A 22,091-nucleotide genomic window follows, 5' to 3' on the forward strand; every position below is an offset into this window, starting at 1 on the left:
AAGAATGCTGGTGAAGAGCTTTATAAACTTAGAGCTTGCTTTTCAAATGTCGCTTTTTTCTCTAATCTCTGTACTAGCGTATGTATGAATCCTTGAACAACTGTACAGATAATTCCTCCATATTGTCAGTGATATCAGTTTCTTTTTAAAAATTGTTGTCATCTATCTTCTGTTTAAAGAAAAAATTTTTTAAAAGGTTAATTGTATATCATATACAGTTGACCCTTGAACAACATGGGTTTGAACTGCATGATTCTGCTTATAAGCAGATTTTTTCCCATTGGTAAATAATGCAGTGTTAACAGCCCATGGTTGTTTGGAGCCATAGTTGTGGAGGAACTGCATATACAGAGGAACCAAAATATGGAGGGCAAAGTAAAAGTTACATGATTGAGTGGAAGGTTGTCACCACTAGCGCGCCCCCACCCCATGAAGTTCAAAGGTCAGCTGTATTTTAATCTGTTCATGCTGGTGCATTGTAGATTAAATTAACTATAAATCAAGTTTAGAAAACACTAAAACAGCATTGTGTTTCAAATCAGCATTTAGAGCAACAACTTTGGACTTTCTGTTTTTTTTTTCAATGATATATTGCATTTACCCCGATGTTTATGCGTATATATCAATTATATTTCCCATAAGGACAGTGATCCAGCCAGGAATCTCCCATCCTGATATTCAGCTGTTGCACCCAATTAACTTGGAGTTTTTTGTAAATCGGAATCTAGCTGCATCTTGGTACCACAAGGTGCCTGTTGTGGAAATTAAAGGACATCTTGAGTCAATGAATGTGAGTAGATGAGTGGAGAAAACCTTGTTATTGAAAGTTGAGACTCTGAAGATTTTCTCATTATAAATCCAAATGAAATGTGGACTTTTTTTTTCACTGATTGTTGTAAGAAAAATTTCAGTGTGATATTGTCCAACAGTATCTTCATTGTTTTTAGTAGAATTTAATCTTTAGTTAAGTGTTCTTTAGCTTTTAAATTTGTTATATGTACACATTAGCAAAGATCTACTTGTAAATTATTAGTATCAGTATATTATAATTCTATTTCTTCTATATATTATATATACAACCTTTTATTTTAGGGATATCTAAGTACCCATAAGATAATTATAGCATTGAATGAACCCTATTTTTTATATTGAAGATGGCCTTTCTATTACATTGAAATTGTTATTATTTAAAAAATAGCATTTATATGTGCATAGTAGCACTTATGTTCCAAAATTAATTTCTTTAAAAAAAGGTGATCTGATTTCTTTAATCATTATTAACTTTCACTGAGAATCATATTGATTAAGTAGATGAAACTAATACTGACTCATAAATCATACTGTTTTTCTCAGACACTGTCTTCACTTTGACATGAAATAAGTAGTGAAATACTTGAGTGTATAGTGATTATATAATTTTTTAGTCATCATTAAGATTATTCGGTCCTTAGTGTTTTGTTACTAAGGATTTATTTTCTGTGTTAGAATTGTTTCATTAAAAATGAAATTATCTTTTCTTGGAACATTGTATTTCACAGGTTAATCTAAATCAAGAAGATCTTAATCTTTTGTTTAGAATACTAGCAGAAAATCTTGGTGAGGCTCCTGAAGATTTGAATAAAGTAAAACCGAGAATACAGGAGACAGGTAAGAGGCTAACAATAGGTGGCATAATATAAGTTATTTACAATTTAGTAGGAGAAGGCAATGGCACCCCACTCCAGTACTTTTGCCTGGAAAATCCCATGGGTGGAGGAACCTGGTGGGCTGCAGTCCATGGGGTCGCAAAGAGTCGGACACGACTGAGCAACTTCACTTTCACTTTTCACTTTCATGCATTGGAGATGGAAATGGCAACCCACTCCAGTGTTCTTGCCTGGAGAATCCCAGGGACGGGGGAGCCTGGTGGGCTGCCTTCCATGGGGTCACACCGAGTCGGACACGACTGAAGCGACTTAGCAGCAGCAGCAGCAGCACAATTTAGTAGGGGTGACAGACAATAAAAATGAAATAAATGAATACATATTTACAACTGTGATTTGTATTACCGAGAAAGTAAATAAGATACTATTGAATAAAACGACAGTTTGCTTTTAAGTTAAGCAAACTGTCAGTTATTTCTAAGTTGCATGAGTTAGGAGGAAGCCAGAAAGAAGGGTTTCAGATCAGTGGTGAATTCCTGGAATAAATTTTAAATTTGCACATATAGGAAAGAAGAAAATTTAAGTTGACAGTATGCTATGTAGCCTACTCAATCTGACTTTAAAATAAGATTTAGTAGTAATATACCTGGGGCTTCCCTGGAGGCTCAGTGATAAAGAATCCACCTGACAATGCAGGAGATGTAGGTTTGATCCCTGGGTTGGGAAGATCCCCTGGAGAAGGAAATGGCAACCCAATCCAGTATTCATGCCTGGAAAATCCCATGGACAGAGGAACCTCATAGGCTGTAGTCCATGGAGTCTCAAAGAGTCGAACATAACTGAGCATGCACACACTAGTAATATAGATGTAAAAACTGAGGTGGTTGATAAACAAAGATACGGAACTAAACAAAGATACGGAAAAAATTGTACTGCAATATAAATGCAAGAGGATTTAAATTATTAGATACAGTGGCCCTTTAACTTAAGACAAAGTAACTGCCAGACTTATTTTCTAAGCTGTTTTATATGTATGTATATACACATAGCCTAAAAGAGGGCATGGTAACCCACTCCAATATTCATGCCTTGAGAATCCCATGGACAGAGGAGCCTGACAGGCTACAGTTCATGGGGGTGCAAAGAGTAGGACATAACTGACATGACTTAGCAGCATGTACACATACATAGTGTATCTTGGTGTTCATTCCATATCTGTATATATGCTGTGTATAGATCTAACTCATTCTTTTTAATGGATGCTTGGTATTCTATTGAAGTATCATAATTTATAAAGTCCCTATTAATGGACATGTCAGGTTTATTTCAGTCTTTCACTTTTATTATGTTGCATTAATTATTCTAGTGCATACACTTTTACAAGTACATGTTTATCTGTTGGAAAAATACCAGGACTACTGGATAAAAGAGTATTTAGTTTTTGTTAAAATAATTTAATTAGTACATGTAATAAAATTTAATTTCACTTATTGTTTTGACAGTTGAACCTCATAGAGCTTATACGCAAAATGAGCATGAGTGTTTTGTACTCCCATCAGGTTGTTTTTCTGTGCCTTTTCTAACACAGCATATTATCAGATTTAAAAATTTTTGCCAATTTGCTGAGTGAAAAAATGGTATACCACTGTATTTTTTTTTGATTTTAAAGAGCTGTTCTTTTTTTTTTTTTTTTTACCTAAAACTAATACAATATTTTAAAATTTTAATTGGAGGATAGTTACTTTACAATATTGTGATGGTTATTGCCATACATCAACATGAATTGGCCGTAGGCATACATGTGTCCCCTCCCTCCTGCACCCCCTCCCACCTTCCTTCCCACCCTGTCCCCTCCAGGTTGTCACGGAGCACCAGCTTTGGATTTGCGTTCAATAATTTAAGTCAGTTGTATCTCAAAAACAACAATAACAACAACACACACACACACACACACAACAAAAAAACTAGGGAGGGGTGTCTTATTTTTTTACAATATGTTAACACATATAGTAAAGTGTAAATTCAGTGAACTTATTTATATATGGCTACACTGGTGTAATCACCAAGATTAAGATATAAAACATTTCCAGCACTGCACCCTAGAGCCCTCCCTATGCCCTTTCCTGGTCAGTACCAAACTCCCACCCTCCCCTAAGATCTACCCAGAATTTACTGCCATTCTAGTTTGTAATACCGTAGATAGAGTAGTTTTCCCTCTTTTTGAATTTCATATAAATGGAATCATAGAAAAATTTTTTCATGTTTGGCTTCTTTCATTAAACATTTTGTTTGTGGGATTCATCCGTTGGAGTATCTAGCACTAGTTTGTTCCTTTTATTCCTGTTTCCAGTTTTTGACTATCATGAGTAAAGTTTTTATGAAAGTTATTGCACAATCTTTTGGTACAGTTATATTACTTTTTTTGTTCTGAACATACAACTCAGAGTAGAATTACTGGCTTATATGTTAGCTTACATTTAGCTTCAGTAACTTACGCCAGGTTATACTGATCAGTTTTCCATGTGGTTGAATCAATTTACTTTGCTACCAGCTGGGTATGAGAGTTCCAGTTTTTTCACATTCTCACCAAGAAGACCATTGTCAGTCTTTGGTTTTTATTTATTCCTTGGTAACTAATGAAATTGGGTATCTTTTCATATGCTTATTGGTTATTCGGATATTCTCTTTTTCGACATGGTCATTCAAGTTTTCTCAGCCTTTTGACTAAGATCAAGTGTAGTATGGGGCTTCCTAGGTGCTCAGTGGTAAAGAATCCACCTGCGAGTGCAGGAGACGAAAGAGATGCAGGTTCGATCCCTGGGTCGGGAAGATTCCTCTAGAGAAGGAAATGGCAAACCCACTCCAGAATTGTTGCCTGGAAAATTCTATGGACAGGGGAGCCTGGCAGGCTGCAGTCCATGGGGTTGCAAAGAGTCAAATACGACTGAGCAACTACTCACACATTCGAGTCTATTGACCATTTTTATTAAGGTGTGGTCTTTTTTTCTAATTGGTGTATAGGAATTATTTATTCATTCTGGATAGGAGCCCTTTGCTGGTTACGTTTGCTATATGTATACATGTTAGTATGTGTGTAGAAATGTCTTCTCTCTATCTGTGGTTTACCTTTTCACTCTTAATGGGCCTTCTGTTTATAGAATTAGTTACTTTTAATGAACTCTAATACATATTTTTTAAATGATGAGGGCTTTTTATTTTCTATTTAAGAAATCTTTGCCTATTCTATGAATTGTTTTCTAAAAGCAAAACATTTGCTAGAATTATTTCCCCTGGATCACATTATGCCTGAAACAGTGCTAAAATAAGGGGATAGTTAAGAAGCCTTGCCCTGTGTATTGCTTTCTCAAAGGTAGTAATTAACAGCAGTGGTTTTCCACATGGAAAACACTAAGCAAGGCACTGAGTCTGTTGGGACCTCAGTTTGCTCATCTGGGAAGTGAGAACAATAAAGTTTTTACGTCAAAGTATTGTTAGGAGAGTTAACTGAGCTAGTTCATGTAAATCTGTTACCACACATCCTACACAGAGGTGAGTACTTAGCAAGTGATAGCTGTTATTAGTGTTGTGTATTACAGTTTGGAAAGCAAATTTTGTTGTGTTTCAGGGTATGAATTTCAGGACACCAAGCCCATAGGCATTTGGTTTTACTTTTGGTTTTTGGTATGGCATAAGAAGCTTCAACTTTCCCCTGCTTTTTTTCTTATCAAACCTTCGTTCTTGTTATTCTCCTCATGATTTAACCATTTCAAACTCCTTTCTGTTTGCAAAACCTGTCCTGATGTGTTCTTTCTCTGTGATTTTCTGCTGCCTCTTATTTTATTCCTATCTGTCTCTTCTGAGGAGATCCTCCAGTTCCACTTGAAGATAACTGTCCTGTTAAGACTTTCTTGATCTCCTTATGGCAGTGTCTTGCCTAGTTACGTGGTTTCTATCCACTTACATAGAGTCTGTCAACGTTTGTCTATTTAATAAGCAGTTGAAGCCTGCTTATTTTGTCTGTACTATATATGATGTGTGTGTGTCTATGTATCTTCTACTAAACTGAGCTCTCTAAGGGCTGGGGCTGTATAATTCTGATGTGTAGATTTTGAATGCTTGCACCAAGTCTGGAGTACTTGTCTAAGTCCTCATTGAGTATTCATGTAGGAAATGTGTGAATAGAGGTAAATCAATTTCTTTTAAACCTCTTTAGGTGAAATTAAAGAGCCACTTGAAATCTCTACATTAAAACAAGATGTGCATGTTTCTCAAGATACTTCAACAGCTGGAGTAGAAGAAATAAAATCTGTAGACATCATTAATATGCTGTTGAATTTTGAAATTAAAGAGGTGTGTAATTTTCATCTGTTTTTATAAAATGAGGTGAATAGATAATGGATATTTGGAATTACTAAAAAAATCTTACATAGGCTATTTGTAATTTGTATGTAGATGTAATATTTATAAATTTGAGCATTAAAGATGAATTATTTTTTGAGGTTATAATATTTCATAGAAAAAATGGTAGTATGCCCTCTAACACACTTTTCACACGATTTTAGGACAAATGGAATGTGGCTTGCTTTGGATTTTGTATAGGAAAGACAGGAAAAGGACTGAGAAAATTCTTTGAAAATGTTAGTAACCGTTAATACAATAGAATAAAATGTGTATAAATTTAAAAGATGTTATCTTATTTTTAGTCTGCTGTCCAGCTTCAGATTCTTAAGGAAAGAGTAAATGAGTTTTCCTCTTCTGTATTCACACATGTAGCAAATACTCATTGCATGTGCTGAGTGCTAAGGAAACAAAGGTAAAAGGCATAGACTCAACTCAAACAAGAAAACTATTAACATTTTTGTAATATTCCCATTAAATTACATTCTGTCACGTGGTTCCCAGTCTCTGGTTCATGGTAATGGGGTTGGTTGCCAGGTTATCTCTGGCCAGTCATCTTGCTCACCAAATACGTTTGGTGACTCAGGGTCTTCCTGATGGTGCACGTGTGACTCGGCCAATGTCGATAGCAGTGTGAGGGCTTTTGGGAGGTTGGCTGGACATATTGTCTCCTCCCTCCTCCTTTTGGCCCTGTCTGAATTCTTCTGGGTTTGTTCGCTGGCATCTCCTCCCTCCTATTATCCGCTTTTATCCCGAATTCTGTCCATTAGTTTTCAGGGGAAGCTCTGTTTTCCTTATTGGACCTTCTGCTGTGAGACAGTTCAGGCAAGCGGTTATCATCATGCCCGGCCAAGGCAGGTGGTTTCCGTCCTTGGTGCCCTCACAGTAGGAAGAGGGCATCTAAGCAGTCTGAGAGGATCAGGGAAGATTTCCTGGAGGAAGTGAGATTTGGGTTGCATTTTTAAAGAGTAATAAAATGGAGTCTGAGAAACAGGATTCAGGAAGGGGACTGGGACAGGGTAGAGAGAGGAACCAGACATAAACATGTTTATATGTGGGAAAGCGTCACACAGAGGGACTTGGAAGAAAACAATTTCCCCTAAAAATCCCTTCATTGTTAAACAGTTGTGTAGAGGTTATATTCTGTCTCTGAGTTAAGCATAATAAATTTTTAAACAATTGAATGCTACTTTTAAAATCTGAAATATATGCTTTGAAACAAACTTCCTTAATGTTAAACGTCTGCTGTTTTTCTGGTGATATTAAGTTATTGAAGATTTTTAAGCTTTGATAATTGAAACGTTGATAGATGAATCATTCTATTTGCACGTGGGCTTCATTAACATATGTACATAGAAAAACCCATAAGTCCTTTTTAATATCATTTGTGATACATGTAATTACAGTTGTCTTTGCGAGGACAGTGATTAGGGTAAGAGGAAGCAATTTGCTGATAATAGGCATCATCTGGAGAGAGTTTTGGTTTTTGCCATCCAGAGAGAGGGGTCTACTGGCAGCCAATGGGTAGAGGCCGGTGATGCCACTGAACAGCCTGTAGTGCTTGGGACTGCTCCTCCCTGGAAAGGATGACCCAGCCCCAGATGTCATTGGTGCCAAGGTTGAGAAACCTTGCCTTAAGTGTAGTTTAAAAATTGATTGTATATCTCAGACTTTGAGATTTAGTCTGACACCATCCATCAGACTAGGACTTCTGGGAATTAGGTAGAACCACTTTTTTTTTTTTTCCTAGCTGTCTTGAAATCCACTAGAATATATTGGCTGTGCTTTAAAAATCTGAACAGGTAAGTGTGCCTCCAAAGTAAATAACCCTAGGCAATTTCCAGACACAAATAGAAGTGCACATCTTTACATTGGGTGAATTTTTTATTATATTACTCTGGATGGTTATTAAATTGTTAACTTACATCTTCATTGTATATTAGTGAAATAGTTTGTGGTAATACTGGTATCTTTTTCTAGGTTGTGATTACTTTGATGGAAAAAGCAGAAAAGAAAGGAAGGCCTTTACATGAACTAAATGTCCTGCAGCTTGGACTGGAAGCTAGAGTTAAAGCCTATGACCTGACTGCTGAAGCTTATCTAAAAAAGATTAGTATGCGATGCTTTGAGTTCACTGGTAAGTATGAAGTGTAGTCTTTGTAAATTGTGCATGTAATAGACAGAGGTCCCTACCTTTTTATAAACTTTAAGCATATCTTTTAGTGTCACTGTAATTATTTAATTAGTTTAAATTTATTACATTTAGTAGAAAGTAATTTGATATTTAAAAATTAAAAATTCATTATCTATGTAGTAATTGATCATAAAGTAAGTCTATATCTAAATATTTAGCACAAAGTAGAATATATCTAAAAGAAGAATGAGGCCTATGTCTCTAGTGTCTATATAAAACACTTCAGAACTTGTAAAAGGCAACATTATAACTATTCTCTGTGAACTGACATATTAGGAAATCACAACCCAAGTACAATACTCAGGTAGAGAGCCCAGGGACCCTTTTTGAAAGGTGAGTTAGTTTACTAGAAAGTAAATTTTTTGTTTGATTTTTAAATTTATTTTTAAATTACAGCAGTGTTTTTTTGTTATATTAATATATTAATAATATTAATATTTTAATTAAATATTATTATTTATTTAATTAATTAATTATTAATTAAATATTAAATAATAAATATTAATATTAATATTAATAATATTAATATATACTTGTAAAAAATAACAAGCAATATGAAAATATATAGAGGAAAAAGTTTAGCATTCTTCTGTAGTCTCTTCAACCTTTCAAATTCACTTTCTAAATTGCACCAAAGTAACTTTTAAAGTTAATACAGGTATTTAAAGTTCATTGGAATTCTATGGGGTCACTTTAAGTAAAGCAGACTTGTATTGAGAATAATCCCTAGTTTAAGTATTTTTTAGCTTTGTCCTTTAATATATTCTTATTTGTTGAAATAAGTAATACCAGTAGTACCAAATATTATATCATTTGTAATTGGCTAGTGCTGGTTTTTTGTCTTTGTGGAGTATCTCGGATTTTATTTCAAAGCCAGTTTTACTGAGATATGATACATATAGTAAAAGTCACCATTTTTAGCATACAACTCTTGAATTCTTTAAAAATGTATTTTTGTGGTTTATTTTTGCCTGTGCTGGGTCTGCGTTGCTTTGCATGTGCTTTCTCTAGTTGGGGTGAGCTGGGGTGGCTCTTTGTTCTGGTGCAGGGGACTTCTTGCTGTGGTGGCTTCTCTTGTTGCAGAGCACTGCCTCTAGGTTCAAGGGCTTCAGTAACTACAGCCTACGGGCTCCGTAGTTGTGGAATGCGGGCTCTTGGGCACTCAGGCTTCAGTAGTTGCAGCACATAGGCTCAGTAGTTGTAGCTCAAGTGCCCTAGGGCACACAGGCTTTAGTTGCTCCACAGCATTGTGAAATCTTCCCGGACCAGGGATGGAACCTGTGTCCTCTACACTGGCAGGTGGATTCTTATCCACTGCACCACCCAACTGTTGAGGTTTGGGAAATGTATATGTTGTGTATCTGGCTGATCTGTTTTTAATATATTTGAAATATCTAAAAGACTTCATGATCTCTCTTTCTCTTTTAGACTCTAAAGGAGGACCTCTTCACATTATTAACTCTTCCAATGTAACAGATGAACCCCTTCTGAAAATGTTATTGACAAAGGTACCTAGTTTTAGTTCTAAAATTCTTTAACATTTGAATGTATGAAGTTACATAGTTCCCCCATATTCAATGTCTCAGTTTTTTCCCCTAAAATTTTTTATTCTAAAACTGGTTGATTATAGTGCATTATGCAAGCATCTGACAGTCCTGGATCATTTCAGTAACCTTCAGAGTTAATCGTATGTTTTTGAATAAGTGGAAATATACAAAGTTCCATTGTAACTTGAAGCAAAATATAATCCAGATGCACTAGCATTTTCCCTACCTTTAGCATTTCCTCCTAGTTTGGGATTTTGCTTTTACAGAATGTGAGAATTACTTATGTGGTTGTGTTTTGGGCATATTCTTCTTTGCTTTAAAAAATATATTTATAGTGTTTTCATAGCATGCTTTGAAAAGTAAAGACTATATGTATATATATTTTTGCACTGTGTGAATTTTTATTGTTTCCAACCTGGTGATTTAATCCTCCATTATTTGTAGGCAGACATTGATGGACCAGAATTTAAAACCACTCATGACAATACCAAACAAACACTTGAGGTATGTCTTTTCTAACTCACTGTAAGGCTAGGGTATATGTTAATGATTAAATATAGCTTCAAAGCCATCTTTAGCTGTGAGATTGTGAGTTCTAAAATTAGAGTAAGAGTGGTAATGATAATAGATCTAATCTTGTAGATGGAAGAAATGAATATAGAGCTGAGATAAAATTATTACAAAAGTTTATTTGATTTCCTAAAAGACTATTTGTTTCCCACGTACAAATTAATGATTCCTTGTTGAGGACAAAATAATACATTTTTAAGGGAATTTTATTTACAACTCTTATTTGACATCCTATTAATGGAAGCATTAAGCACTTGAATTGTTAACTGACTTTAGGATTAGAAAAAAAATTAAGGGTCAGGCAGAAAGTATGGCTCAGTACAGACATTGCCTGGAACCTTCTATAAGGGGACTGAGCTAAGGCTGATAATACTTCTAAATCTTTACTTAAAAGCTATCAAGTTCTGTTGAAGTTAGAAGTATGGTCATGTGTGGAAGTTGGCAGTGTTAGTTTATTGTCTGATAAAGGATTAACAGAGTAATAGTGAATTCTTTCTCAAATAAAAAAGGTCCTTGGTTGAACTATTCTTGGGCTACTTGTATATGTTGAAGTTTGACATAAAAATGTTTCCATATCTGAAATTTGCCTCTCTAATTGTTCATTATCTTAGGTTTCATTTTCATCTTTAGACTTAGTTCTTCATTTGGAAGCTTTACTGTCCTTCATGGATTTTTTGTCCTCTGCTGTTCCATCCTCTGAACCTTCTAAGAAGGACTCGGAGCTGAAACCACTTATGGGGGAGTCCAGAAGTATCATTGCCAAAACTGGTATTAACTTTTGAGTCATGGTCTCATACTTTCTACCTGAACTTTAATAATCATATGTAATAACTGAACTGAACAGAATAACTTGTATTTTTAAGCTAAGATAACCATTTAGCACCTTAATGTTTCCAGTGCTTTAACAGATTATGTTGGTTTCAAAAGAAAGCGGATTTTACTCTTATGGTATTGATATAAATTTAGTGAGAGATTTTAAGTATGTGTTTAATATTAATCATGTATTTATATTTGATTCCACTGCCTTGCTTTTTCATGAAATAAAGTCGTATATACTTTGCATTGATGTGCCCATAGCCTTCACTCTAGTGAAAGTGAGAAAGGAAGAAATTAAAGTATGATCACAGTCATGCATAGTAACAAAGGCCCATTTCAGTCAGTTAAAACTACCTGGTACTCAACAGATTTAAGCTTTGCAAGACACAAAAGGAATAATCTCATGGAAGAGACAGACTCACTTTGATTTCAAACCAAAACTGGATTTAAGTCACATAGAGATATGGGCACATGCCATGACTTGTGCCCTGAAAATATTAGATGTAGTATAGCCTGAGTGAATATGTGCCTATTTTTAAGTCAAATATTACTTTAATTATTTTTCTTTCATATCATATGGTGTGAGTATCTAAATATCTGGTCATTTAATTTTCAGACCATAATTGGTTGCAGTATCTATATTACTGGCATCTTTAAAGTATAAAGCTGTTAGTAATATTAGATCTGATACAGGGAGTATTTAAGCTCACAATAAACTATAAAAAAATCCTAATCCAAAGAAGCAATATTCTAGTTATGCTGTGTAGCTGTTTTTTTATGGTTTGATTATGCTACTTTAAATTTTAAGGGAAAACAAACAAACTCTTTTATCATCTTGGTGATTAAGGACTGATGTCCCCATACTTTTACAGTTTTATAAGAAACATTGTTTCCTTCAGTCAAGACACATCTCTAGGAAATTATATCTTATATTTATCAATCCGGACTTGAACTAAAATAGATTAAGGGAATCCATTTGATTGTGATTCTTAGACATGTACATAGACACAAATACATATTATAAAGTAGCTTTTTGTTCCTTAACTTTAGCTCTTTATGTTCATTTCTTACAGACTTTATCTTAGGATTCTTCATGGAGAAACAGAATACAGTCTAGAGAAATTGGCTGTATAGTTAATAACATGTATTGTATGTGTCATAGTTAATAATACATATTTTTACTAATTTACCATTTCAGTTTTTCATGAAATATTTTTCTTTGATCTAATATATGATGTGAAAAGAAGTTCCAAATCAAAATTTATCTCTGTTAGAATCCTAGAATTCTATTATAGGGATTTTTCTTTTTTTTCTAGGAGAAAAGTTATAGTAAAGTTTTCCATCTAACAAAATTGTACTTACCAGGTGCTAATAAAGGTTGCCTTTATTTTTAATTTGGATGGAAAAATACTAGTTTTTGTCTGATTGGCATTTGAAAATTGGTTTAAAAATAATAATATGTATAATCTTAATGGAGACCTTTTTGGTTCTTCACAGTTCATATTGTACTTCTAGTGAATTTGAGATTATTTTATGTGCTATATCTTCTTTACATTTTGCTGATCACAAGGATTTTGTTACTTTTCAGTATCCAGCAACTCTTCTCAAGAAGATGTGTTTGATTTAAAGGTCACCGCTAAATTAAATGCATTTAATGTTTTTGTCTGTGATCAGAAGTGTAACATTGCAGATATTAGAATACATGGTAAGTACTTATTCCTTGGTGTAGGTACTTTTGTTTTTACATAGACCTTCAGGAAGAATGAGCTTGTTGCATGGTAGATTTCTCATGGCTTGTCTTTTTTTTTCCCCCAAGATTTCAGTAACAGTAAAATTATATTTTTTCCCTCATCTGATTGGCTATTCCACATTCTTTGCATTTCCGTGTAAATTTTACCATTAGCTTTCCAACTTCACAGTTGTTAGAGTTGGACCATGAAGAAAGCTGAGTACCGAAGAATTGATGCTTTTGAATTGTGGTGTTGAAGAAGACTCTTGGTTCTTTGGATTGCAAGATCAAACCAGTCCATTCTAAAGGAAATCAACCCTGAATATTCATTGGAAGGACCGATGCTGAAACTGAAGCTCCAATATTTTGACAACCTGATGTGAAGAGCCGACTCTTGGAAAAGACCCTGATGCTGGGAAAGATTGAAGGCAGAAAGAATAGGAGACGGGAGAGGATGAGATGGTTAGATAGCATCACAGACTCAATGGACATGAATTTGAGCAAACTCCAGGAGATAGTGTAGGACAGAGGAGTCTGGTGTGCAATGGTCTGTGAGGTCACAAAGAGTTGAACATGACTTAGCGACTTCAAGGACAACAGCCAATTTCAACAAAAAGCTTTGTAGTATTTTTTTTTTTTCTTAGCCTTGTAGTATTTTAATTGGAATTGCATTGCATCTGTAGACCTATTTAGGGAGAATTGATATCTTAATGATATTGAGTTTTCTCATTCATTAACAAGATACAACTTTCCATTTTTTTATTTTCTAAATGGTAAACTTTATTATGTATTTGTTGTTTAGTTGCTAAGTTGCATCTGACTCTTTAGGGACCTCATGGACTGTAGCCCGCCAGGCTCCTCTGTCCATGGGATTACCCAGGCAAGAATACTAGAGTGGGTTGCCATTTCTTTCTCTAGGAGATCTTCCCGAACCAGGGATCAAACCCGTGTTTCTCGGACGCATCTCCTGCATTGCAGGCAGATTCTTTACTGCTGAACCACCAGGGAAGCCCTATTTATTTATTTTTGAAATATTTTATTGGAGTATAGTTGCTTTATAATGTTATGTTAGTTTCTGCTGTATAAAAAAGTGAATCGGTAGGCTTCCCTGGTGACTCAGTGGTAAAGAATTAGCCTGCTAGTGCAAGAGACATGGGTTCAACCCCTGTTCCAGGAAGATACCACAGGCTGTGGAGCGACTAAGCCATGCACCACAACTGTTGAGCCTGTACTCTGGAGCCCGGGAACCACAACTACGGAGCCCTTGCACCAGAACTACTGAAGCCTACACACGTCCACGCTTCACAACAAGAGAAGCCACCACAATGAGAAGCCCTAGCATTGCAAAGAAGGGTAGCCCCTGGTCAACGCAACTAGAAAAAAGCCTGGGTGCAGCAGTGAAGACCTAGCACAGTCATTAAAAAAAAAAAAAAAGTGAATGAGCTATAAAAAGTGAGTGTGTTAGTTGCTTAGTTACATCAGACTCTTTGTGACATTCTGGACTGTAGCCTGCCAGGCTCCTGTGTCCATGGGATTTCCCAGGCAAGAATACTGGAGTGGGTTGCCATTTCCTTCTCCAGAGAATCTTTCCAACTCATGGATTGAACCTGGGTCTCTTGCATTGGCAGGCAGATTCTTTACCATCTGAGCCATATGTGTACATATATCCCCTCCCTCTTGAACCTCCCCCGCACCATCCCACCCCTTTAGATCATCATGAGTCATCTTTGGGTTTATTTATATTGAAGACTCCTGCAAACTTTTCAGAGATATGCTTTGAAATGTTAGAAGTAAATTTGTTATGATTCATGACTGATATAAGACATTTGTTATATTTTAAAATTTTTTTCAGAATAAGTCTAAGATTTAGTCTCATGTTCTGTTTGCATTTTCAAAATAATATGAGTTTAAACTGAGAAATGAATAGCAGAGCATCTCACTGAGTAAAGAAATTGTCATTGTCCTATGGCCCTTGCCTTTTGTGCGTATATAACATCAGTAAAAGAGGTTTCTAAAAGAAATTTTATAAGCTTTACTCATCATCAGTCTGATAGAAAGATGAGTTCAGATTATACCATGGATTCTGGAACAGCCTGTCAAGGTTCAAATTTTGGCTCTAAAACTTACTGGTTGACCTTGAGCACGTTAATTTATGTTTCCATGCCTGAGTTTCCTCATCTATAAAACGGACATTGTTACAGTAATTATTCATGGGATTGTTGTGAGGATTAAGTTTGCATATATGCATATATTAAGAAAAATGCCTGTCATGTACATAATAAGCAGTTAACAGGGGTTAGAAAATCAGTTCCATTCAGCAGATATTACTAAGGATCTGTTTATGGGTAACGTGGTAATGATCTAGGTTCATTTTTGGGGTTGAGCTATAGCCATTCTCCGATTCACTCTGAGAAGTGTTTTTAAAAATCATGCCTTTAGAAATCATGAAAATGACAAACATTTTTTGGAGAGAAATTGTGTTTTGGATAAAGTTTATTGTAGAAAGAATAGTATTTATTCATCAAATTATATTTATTCATAGTTTTCAGATTAATAGTTTTCATTATATAATGTTTATAAAATGACTGTTCAACGTATGTTAGGTGTTGTCCTAAATGATTTTGATCATGCTAATGCCCAGGATACTTGTTTTTGGAGACCTGTGATTAATTGTCTTTGAAATTTGATTACTTTTGTTTTGAAATTTCCACAGATTTTATGGGTGAGATGCTTCTAGCACTTGAAGATATTGTAATATTTAATAAGTATCTCATACATAGTAATTGCTACCTTTGGAACTTCCCTGGCGGTCCAGTGGTTAAGATTCTGTGCTTCTAGTGCAGGGGGAGCTGGTTTGATCCCTGGCTGGGGAACTGAGATCTGACATGCCACATGGCACAGCCAAAACATTTTTAAAAAACTATTAAAAACTAAGTTGTTACTTCACATATGTCTAATAGTAATTTTATCTGTTCTCTATCTTGGTAGTATATTATTGAATTTAAATAACACTGAATTAGTTCACTTGGATTAGATTAAAAGTGTTGTATTTCCCACAGGAATGGATGCCTCTGTCTCTGTGCGGCCAAAGCAGACCGACATGTTTGCCAGACTTAAGGATATCATAGTTACGAATGTTGATTTAACATCCATTCACAAAAAGGTAATTAAAAAAATGTGTTTCAGTATTGAAATTTATTTTTGTTTTTTTGTGTCTGGAGATGTCTTTAATCATTTGTTCAGTGTATATGTAGTATCTGTCATGTGTCAGGCAATTTGTTGGGAATTGGCCATGAATATGGTCATTGTCTGCTTTCACATTGTATATGGACTGCTGCTGCTGCTAAGTCGCTTCAGTCACGTGTGATTCTGTGCGACCCCATAGAAGGCAGCCCACCAGGCTGCCCCGTCCCTGGGATTCTCCAGGCAAGAACACTGGAGTGGGTTGCCATTTCCTTTTCCAATGCATGAAAGTGAAAAGTGAAAGTGAAGTTGCTCAGTCGTGCCCGACTCTTAGCGACCCCATGGACTGCAGCCTACCAGGCTCCTCTGTCCATGGGATTTTCCAGGCAAGAACTACTGGAGTGGGGTGCCATTGCCTTCTCCAGTATGTAGACTAGATGATGTGTTAAAGTAATTTTTGACCAATTAAGTGATTGATATCTCCATTGATAAACCTTTTTCTTAGAGATTTAGGAAAATGTTATTGTCAAGTTAAATGCTTTTAACTAGTATTTTGTTGAAGCTTGGATATAAATGATGCTTCTTTGTATGTCAAGGACTCTGTAATAAGAAACTGTGTAATACAGTGATACAATTCTTTTGATGTAATAACGAGTTAATTTAATACTTTTAGGCTGTCTCTATTTTGGGAGATGAAGTCTTTAGGTTTGAAATGACTCTTTATCCAGATGCCACAGAAGGAAAGGCCTATTCTGATATGTCTAAAGTAGATGGCAAACTTAGTCTCAAAGTGGGTTGTATTCAGATTGTGTATGTTCATAAATTCTTCATGTCTCTTTTGGTAAGTTTATTTTAAAAATATATTTATTTCTCATTGAAGCCTAAATATCTTTGCCTGTGTATCTGAATCTAGATAGTCAAAATCTTTACTAAATAGGGTTGTGTGATAAACTCCTAAATGCTAAATAGATTATTACAGTTATTATTGGTTTGAACCAACTATGAAGGATCATTCTTTAACATAGTTACATAGTTTGAAAATACTTTCTGATATTTGTTATGGCTTTTCAGTTTTAGTTGTTTTGAGAGATACCCTTAAAATATGGTTAACTAAAAGAATCCTTTAAGGAGACCATTAGGCATTGGAAGGGCTAATACTGGAACTTACAGCTTTGATTATAATTATAATAAAGAAAGCCATAAAATTCTTTTAATTATTTATTTCCATGTAAGTTTCATGGAGTAATGAGTTTAATTTGCCTATACCTTTCTTTTAGCAGGACTGTTAATCAAAGCTTTCAAATCACACATTTCTATGTAAACCATGATGTTTTATTTTTCTGAAAAGTAATTTATTTGGAGGGGGGTTAGTTAAATAAACAACTGAATAAGCCATCTGTGTTATTAATGGATGTGCATCAAGAATATCGCTTCCAGTTCTTTTCTCTTTTGGGAAAAGACTTTCTGTGTTTAGTTGAATTTGAGATGAATGGTATCTTACTCTAAATAAATAATTTTTGACTCTTGTTAGTGATAGCAAGATTGTAAAACTTAAGCACCTTTGCTCATGTTGAAGTACACTTAAGAAAAGAATCTTCAGAAATAAGCAGGCAAAACCTTAGTTTCTAAGACTAGACTTTATTCCTATGACCTAGAGGTACAGATTCAAAGCTACTTTGGGAGCCGTAAAGCTTTCTCCTCCACCTCTTTATGTAAATTTGGGTTGAAATGGCCAACATTCATGAGTAAAAGGGAGGTTTTAAATGAGTGAAAGGGAGGTTTCATGTCCATGTATGGCAGAAACCACCACAATTGTGTAAAGTAATTAGCCTCCAATTTAAATAAATACTTAAAAAATATGAAACAAAGAAAAACATGTAAAGCATTTAGCAAGTCCTCAATAAACATTGTTATTTTCACACACACAAAAAAGAATTGCTACCAAAATTTGTCAATAAACAAATAATTCTGAAATACATAAAGTGAAGGGACTCTTGTTCATGTTAATATATCAGAGTGTATCTTTCTAAATTTTATTTCATGTACACAGTCATAAATAACATCTCTTTTATATCACCTCTTTTATTTAGCTTCACTTTTTTAAAGTTTTTCCTTTAAAAAATAAATCCCTGTTTTGGGGGGAACTCTAAATACCAGTATTTCCCCACAGAACTTCCTCAACAATTTTCAAACTGCCAAAGAAGCTTTGAGCTCAGCTACGGCCCAGGCTGCAGAAAGAGCTGCTTCCAGCATGAAAGACTTGGCCGAAAAGAGTTTCCGCCTTTTGATGGATATCAACTTGAAAGCACCAGTTATTATCATTCCTCAGTCTTCAGTATCACCTAATGCTATTATAGCAGATCTGGGTTTAATCACAGTTGAAAACCGGTTTAATGTAGTTTCTAGGGGACATCATTCTCTACCCCCCATCATTGATAAAATGGACATCCAACTCACTCAGCTAAAGCTGTCCAGGTATAAATATATAATCCAATTGCATACTGTTTAGTCGCTAAGTTGTGTCTGACTCTTTTTCCATTCTGTGGCTATAGTCCGCCAGGCTCCTCTCTCCATGGGATTTCCCAGGCAAGAATACTGGAGTGGGTTGCCATTTCTTTCTCCAGGGAATCTTCCCTACCCAGGAGTTACCTGCATCTCCTGCATTTTAGGTGGATTCTTTACCACTGAGCCACCAGGGAAGCCCCAACTATGTATTACTTACTAGAAATAGAATTTTTATAGAATCATTGCCAGGGTAAAACACTCTAGTGGTTCATGGTTCATATTCCTTATTTCTTCTAATCATGAAACTTTGACCATTGATTTTTGGTTAGTGGTTGATAGTGATGGACCTCATAGAATCTATACTTTGTCTTACTAAATTTATGATGTGTTTTTTTACTCTATAAAAATTTCCTATTATAAGATTATTGTTAATACTCAATTTAGATATTTATTTATTTGCTTTGCACAGAGCTATACATGGACAAAGCCTTCTTAAAAATATAATAAAATTTAAGATTTATTTCTCGTTTCCAAAGCATGTCACATCTAGGAATTCTCAGTAAGCTATCTAATGGATTATCAAATCAAAATGGGAAGGTGTTGGCTCTGTTGGATGACAAGAGCGAATTATTTGGTGGTTCAAATATGTGTTAGATGGCAGGCTAGAAATGACTATTACAATATGCTTGTTTAACTTCTAGGTTTGGTGAGCTTTTCCCTTTGAGTTTGGAGAAGTACTAATAGCATAAACCTAAGGGCCTAGTACAGCACCACTTTCTTTGTCCTTCAGAGATGTTTTAGGAGGATGTAACATTTGTTTGTATGACATTGGTTAGTAGCTATTATTAGTCTTTGGGAAAGATAGTAAATAGCGCAATAGTCATACTCATGCCGTTTGTTTCTTTGAAATCAGCATTGCATGGGCTTTGTTTATGTAGCTCTGTTTTATAAACTTATCCTGATTGATTTTTGAAAAGAAGCATGTTCTAAAAGAATTCTGATAGCAGTCTTTAGTGTTTGGAAAAATGCTGTGTGGAAACTGGTACACATATGATGATAGTCTTCATTTTAAAATGTACATTTTAGAAATATAAAATAAATTTTTAATTATCTTTCAGAACAATTTTGCAGGCTGACTTACCACAACATGACATTGAAATTTTAAAACCAGTCAACATGCTTTTATACATACAGCGAAATTTAGCAGCATCATGGTATGTGCAAATTCCAGGAGTGGAGGTAAAAGGAAGACTAAAACCTATGCAGGTAAGTATGTGTATAAAATAATTGCTCGCTAGCTAGTCTTTTATCATTGATCACAGTGTAGTTCTAGTGTACATCAGAAAGTGATAAAACGTTTAAAAGGGAATGCTTTGTTAACTGAAAATGAAGGTGTCGTAGTTTTTCACACTTTTGTTTATTTCTTATTAGTTGGATATTTGGTGAAGCCAGCAAGAACTCTGAGGTTGAAAGCTAGGGAGTCTACTGAGATTATTATTAGTAATTTTAGAAGATTCTGTTCAAGTTTTAAGACAAATAATAAAAGAAAAGTGATATTTTAAATTTTATGTAAAAATTTTTTTTGACCATGCTATATGGTGTGCGGGATCCTAGTTCCCCAGCCAAGGACTGAATCTGTGCCCCCTGCATTGGAAGGATAGAATCTTAAGTATAGACCCTCTAGGCAAGTCCCTGTAAAGTGATACTTAGATACCACATCCAAAGCACCTTAAATAGTGTTTTTAATGTATAGAAACACGCTTTTAATTAGAAGAGCATTTTCAGTAGGTGAATATGTTTCATTGGTAAGCATATAAGCAGCAGTATTTTTAGTATTGTAGTTAGCAGGTCGTAGGTAGGCTCACAGGAAGAGATGATACTGGTCAAAGATGGTCACCCTAGTGTAGGAACCTTGGGATTCTTGTGTGCCTGTGTATGAAACTGCTGAAGCCAAGCAGTAGGGGATAGGGAAGGAGGGAGTGACTAAACAGAATGTGTGGAAGATGAGTGAAAATTCGGCAGTGTAATGGGTTTTGATATCTGTGACTATTTCAGAGTTAGTTCTAAGATATAGCAAGAAGGGTCAAAGGATCCGAGTTCTACTAGTGAGGATATTAAAATTGAGGCTTGTTATAGGAATGAGAGATCCCTGTCTGTGGTATGGATAAATATATAAAGAAGAGCATGTGTTTATTCAGAGTATTGACTTTTCTATTCTAGGATATAGTACTGTTCTCTTAAATTCTCCCTTGCTCAGATTAGATCACAGAACTAACATTGGATCCTTTTCAAATACTAGGAGGTGGTGAAGTTAGCTGTTCTTCGGGAGGCTATGCTATCTCAGTTGGTAGCACAAGTGGAAATGAATATAGAAAGAAGTTCTGGGAAGTTAAAGTGATGTCTCTTTTCTAAGGACTGGGACTTGGAGCAAATAAGAAATCCCTGGTCGTCATCTCATGCTAAAATATGTCCACACTTTCATTTAGGCTGGGAATCAGGTGTTGTCCTTGGGGATAGGGGCACAATTTGAGGGGCTCAGGGTACTGCAGGGTTCAGAAGAAAAGGTGCTGTGAATGCACCTGTTTGGATTTGGGTTGGAAGGAATGATGCTAAAGCTGAAGCTCCAGTACTTTGGCCACCTCATGCGAAGAGTTGACTCATGGAAAAGACTCTGATGCTGGGAGGGACTGGGGGCAGGAGGAGAAGGGGACGACAGAGGATGAGATGGCTGGATGGCATCACTGACTCGATGGACGTGAGTCTGAGTGACTCCAGGAGTTGTGATGGACAGGGAGGCCTGGTGTGCTGTGATTCATGGGGTCGCAAGGAGTCGGACACGACTGAATGACTGAACTGAACTCAACTGAACTTCAAAAAGACCTTTTGGATCACTATTACTAGGTGTAGGTTATTACTGTTATTTAGTTGCTAAGTCGTGTTTGACTCTTGCAACCCTATGGATTGTAGCCCACCTGGCTCCTCTGTCCATGGGATTTCCCAGGCAAGAATACTGGATTGGGTTGCCATTTCCTTCTCCAGGGGATCTTCCTGACCCAGGGATCGAACCTGAATCTCCTGTATTGGCAGGCAAATTCTTTATCTCTGAGCCACTAGGGATGCCTCAGTATGTGTAGGGGAAATGCACAAACGATGGAAGGATGAAAAGGTTTAATGGGTCTTAGCAGCCAGTAGCATCTTTCTTTATTCTAGCAGCTTCATGTTGTTCTGCAGCCACTGATGAGGAAGATATTATTTCTCATGAGTTAAGGAGGCTAAGAAACTTAGCCAACAGCACAGCTTGAGAGTGGTATAGTTGACACATATCTACTTGACTCAAAATCTCTTGCCTTTTTTTTTTTTCTTTTTGTCACATATCCCCTTTTTATAAAGGTTGGAGATTAGCAAGATGCTCATCTTGGCCTGTGTTTTGGCTTTTAACAGTTCTGTGCAGATGGATTTATTACTGTTCTAGGAGGCATCATCTTGATAGGTTAAATGATTTAAGT

General features: G+C 35.6%; 1 protein-coding gene across 5 annotated transcripts in view; it reads left to right on the forward strand.

Annotated features, from left to right (window-relative positions):
- The window catches only part of VPS13C (vacuolar protein sorting 13 homolog C), a 181,463-nt gene that overhangs the window by 89,624 nt on the left and 69,748 nt on the right, over window positions 1–22,091 (forward strand). For all 5 annotated transcript variants that reach the window (XR_011568837.1, XM_070797480.1, XM_070797481.1 and 2 more), the window contains 12 exons: window positions 643–790; window positions 1,539–1,647; window positions 5,857–5,993; window positions 8,022–8,178; window positions 9,664–9,743; window positions 10,227–10,286; window positions 10,964–11,120; window positions 12,757–12,873; window positions 15,957–16,060; window positions 16,754–16,921; window positions 18,251–18,555; window positions 19,704–19,851. Coding sequence is in view for 4 of the 5 variants with exons in the window: in XM_070797480.1 (XP_070653581.1) it covers window positions 643–790; window positions 1,539–1,647; window positions 5,857–5,993; window positions 8,022–8,178; window positions 9,664–9,743; window positions 10,227–10,286; window positions 10,964–11,120; window positions 12,757–12,873; window positions 15,957–16,060; window positions 16,754–16,921; window positions 18,251–18,555; window positions 19,704–19,851 (1,690 nt within the window). In the remaining variant the exon portion in view is untranslated. The remainder of the gene's footprint in view (window positions 1–642; window positions 791–1,538; window positions 1,648–5,856; window positions 5,994–8,021; window positions 8,179–9,663; window positions 9,744–10,226; window positions 10,287–10,963; window positions 11,121–12,756; window positions 12,874–15,956; window positions 16,061–16,753; window positions 16,922–18,250; window positions 18,556–19,703; window positions 19,852–22,091) is intronic.

Source organism: Bos indicus, chromosome 10 (assembly GCF_029378745.1).
Source record: "Bos indicus isolate NIAB-ARS_2022 breed Sahiwal x Tharparkar chromosome 10, NIAB-ARS_B.indTharparkar_mat_pri_1.0, whole genome shotgun sequence".
In the NCBI taxonomy this organism is placed as follows: domain Eukaryota; kingdom Metazoa; phylum Chordata; class Mammalia; order Artiodactyla; family Bovidae; genus Bos; species Bos indicus.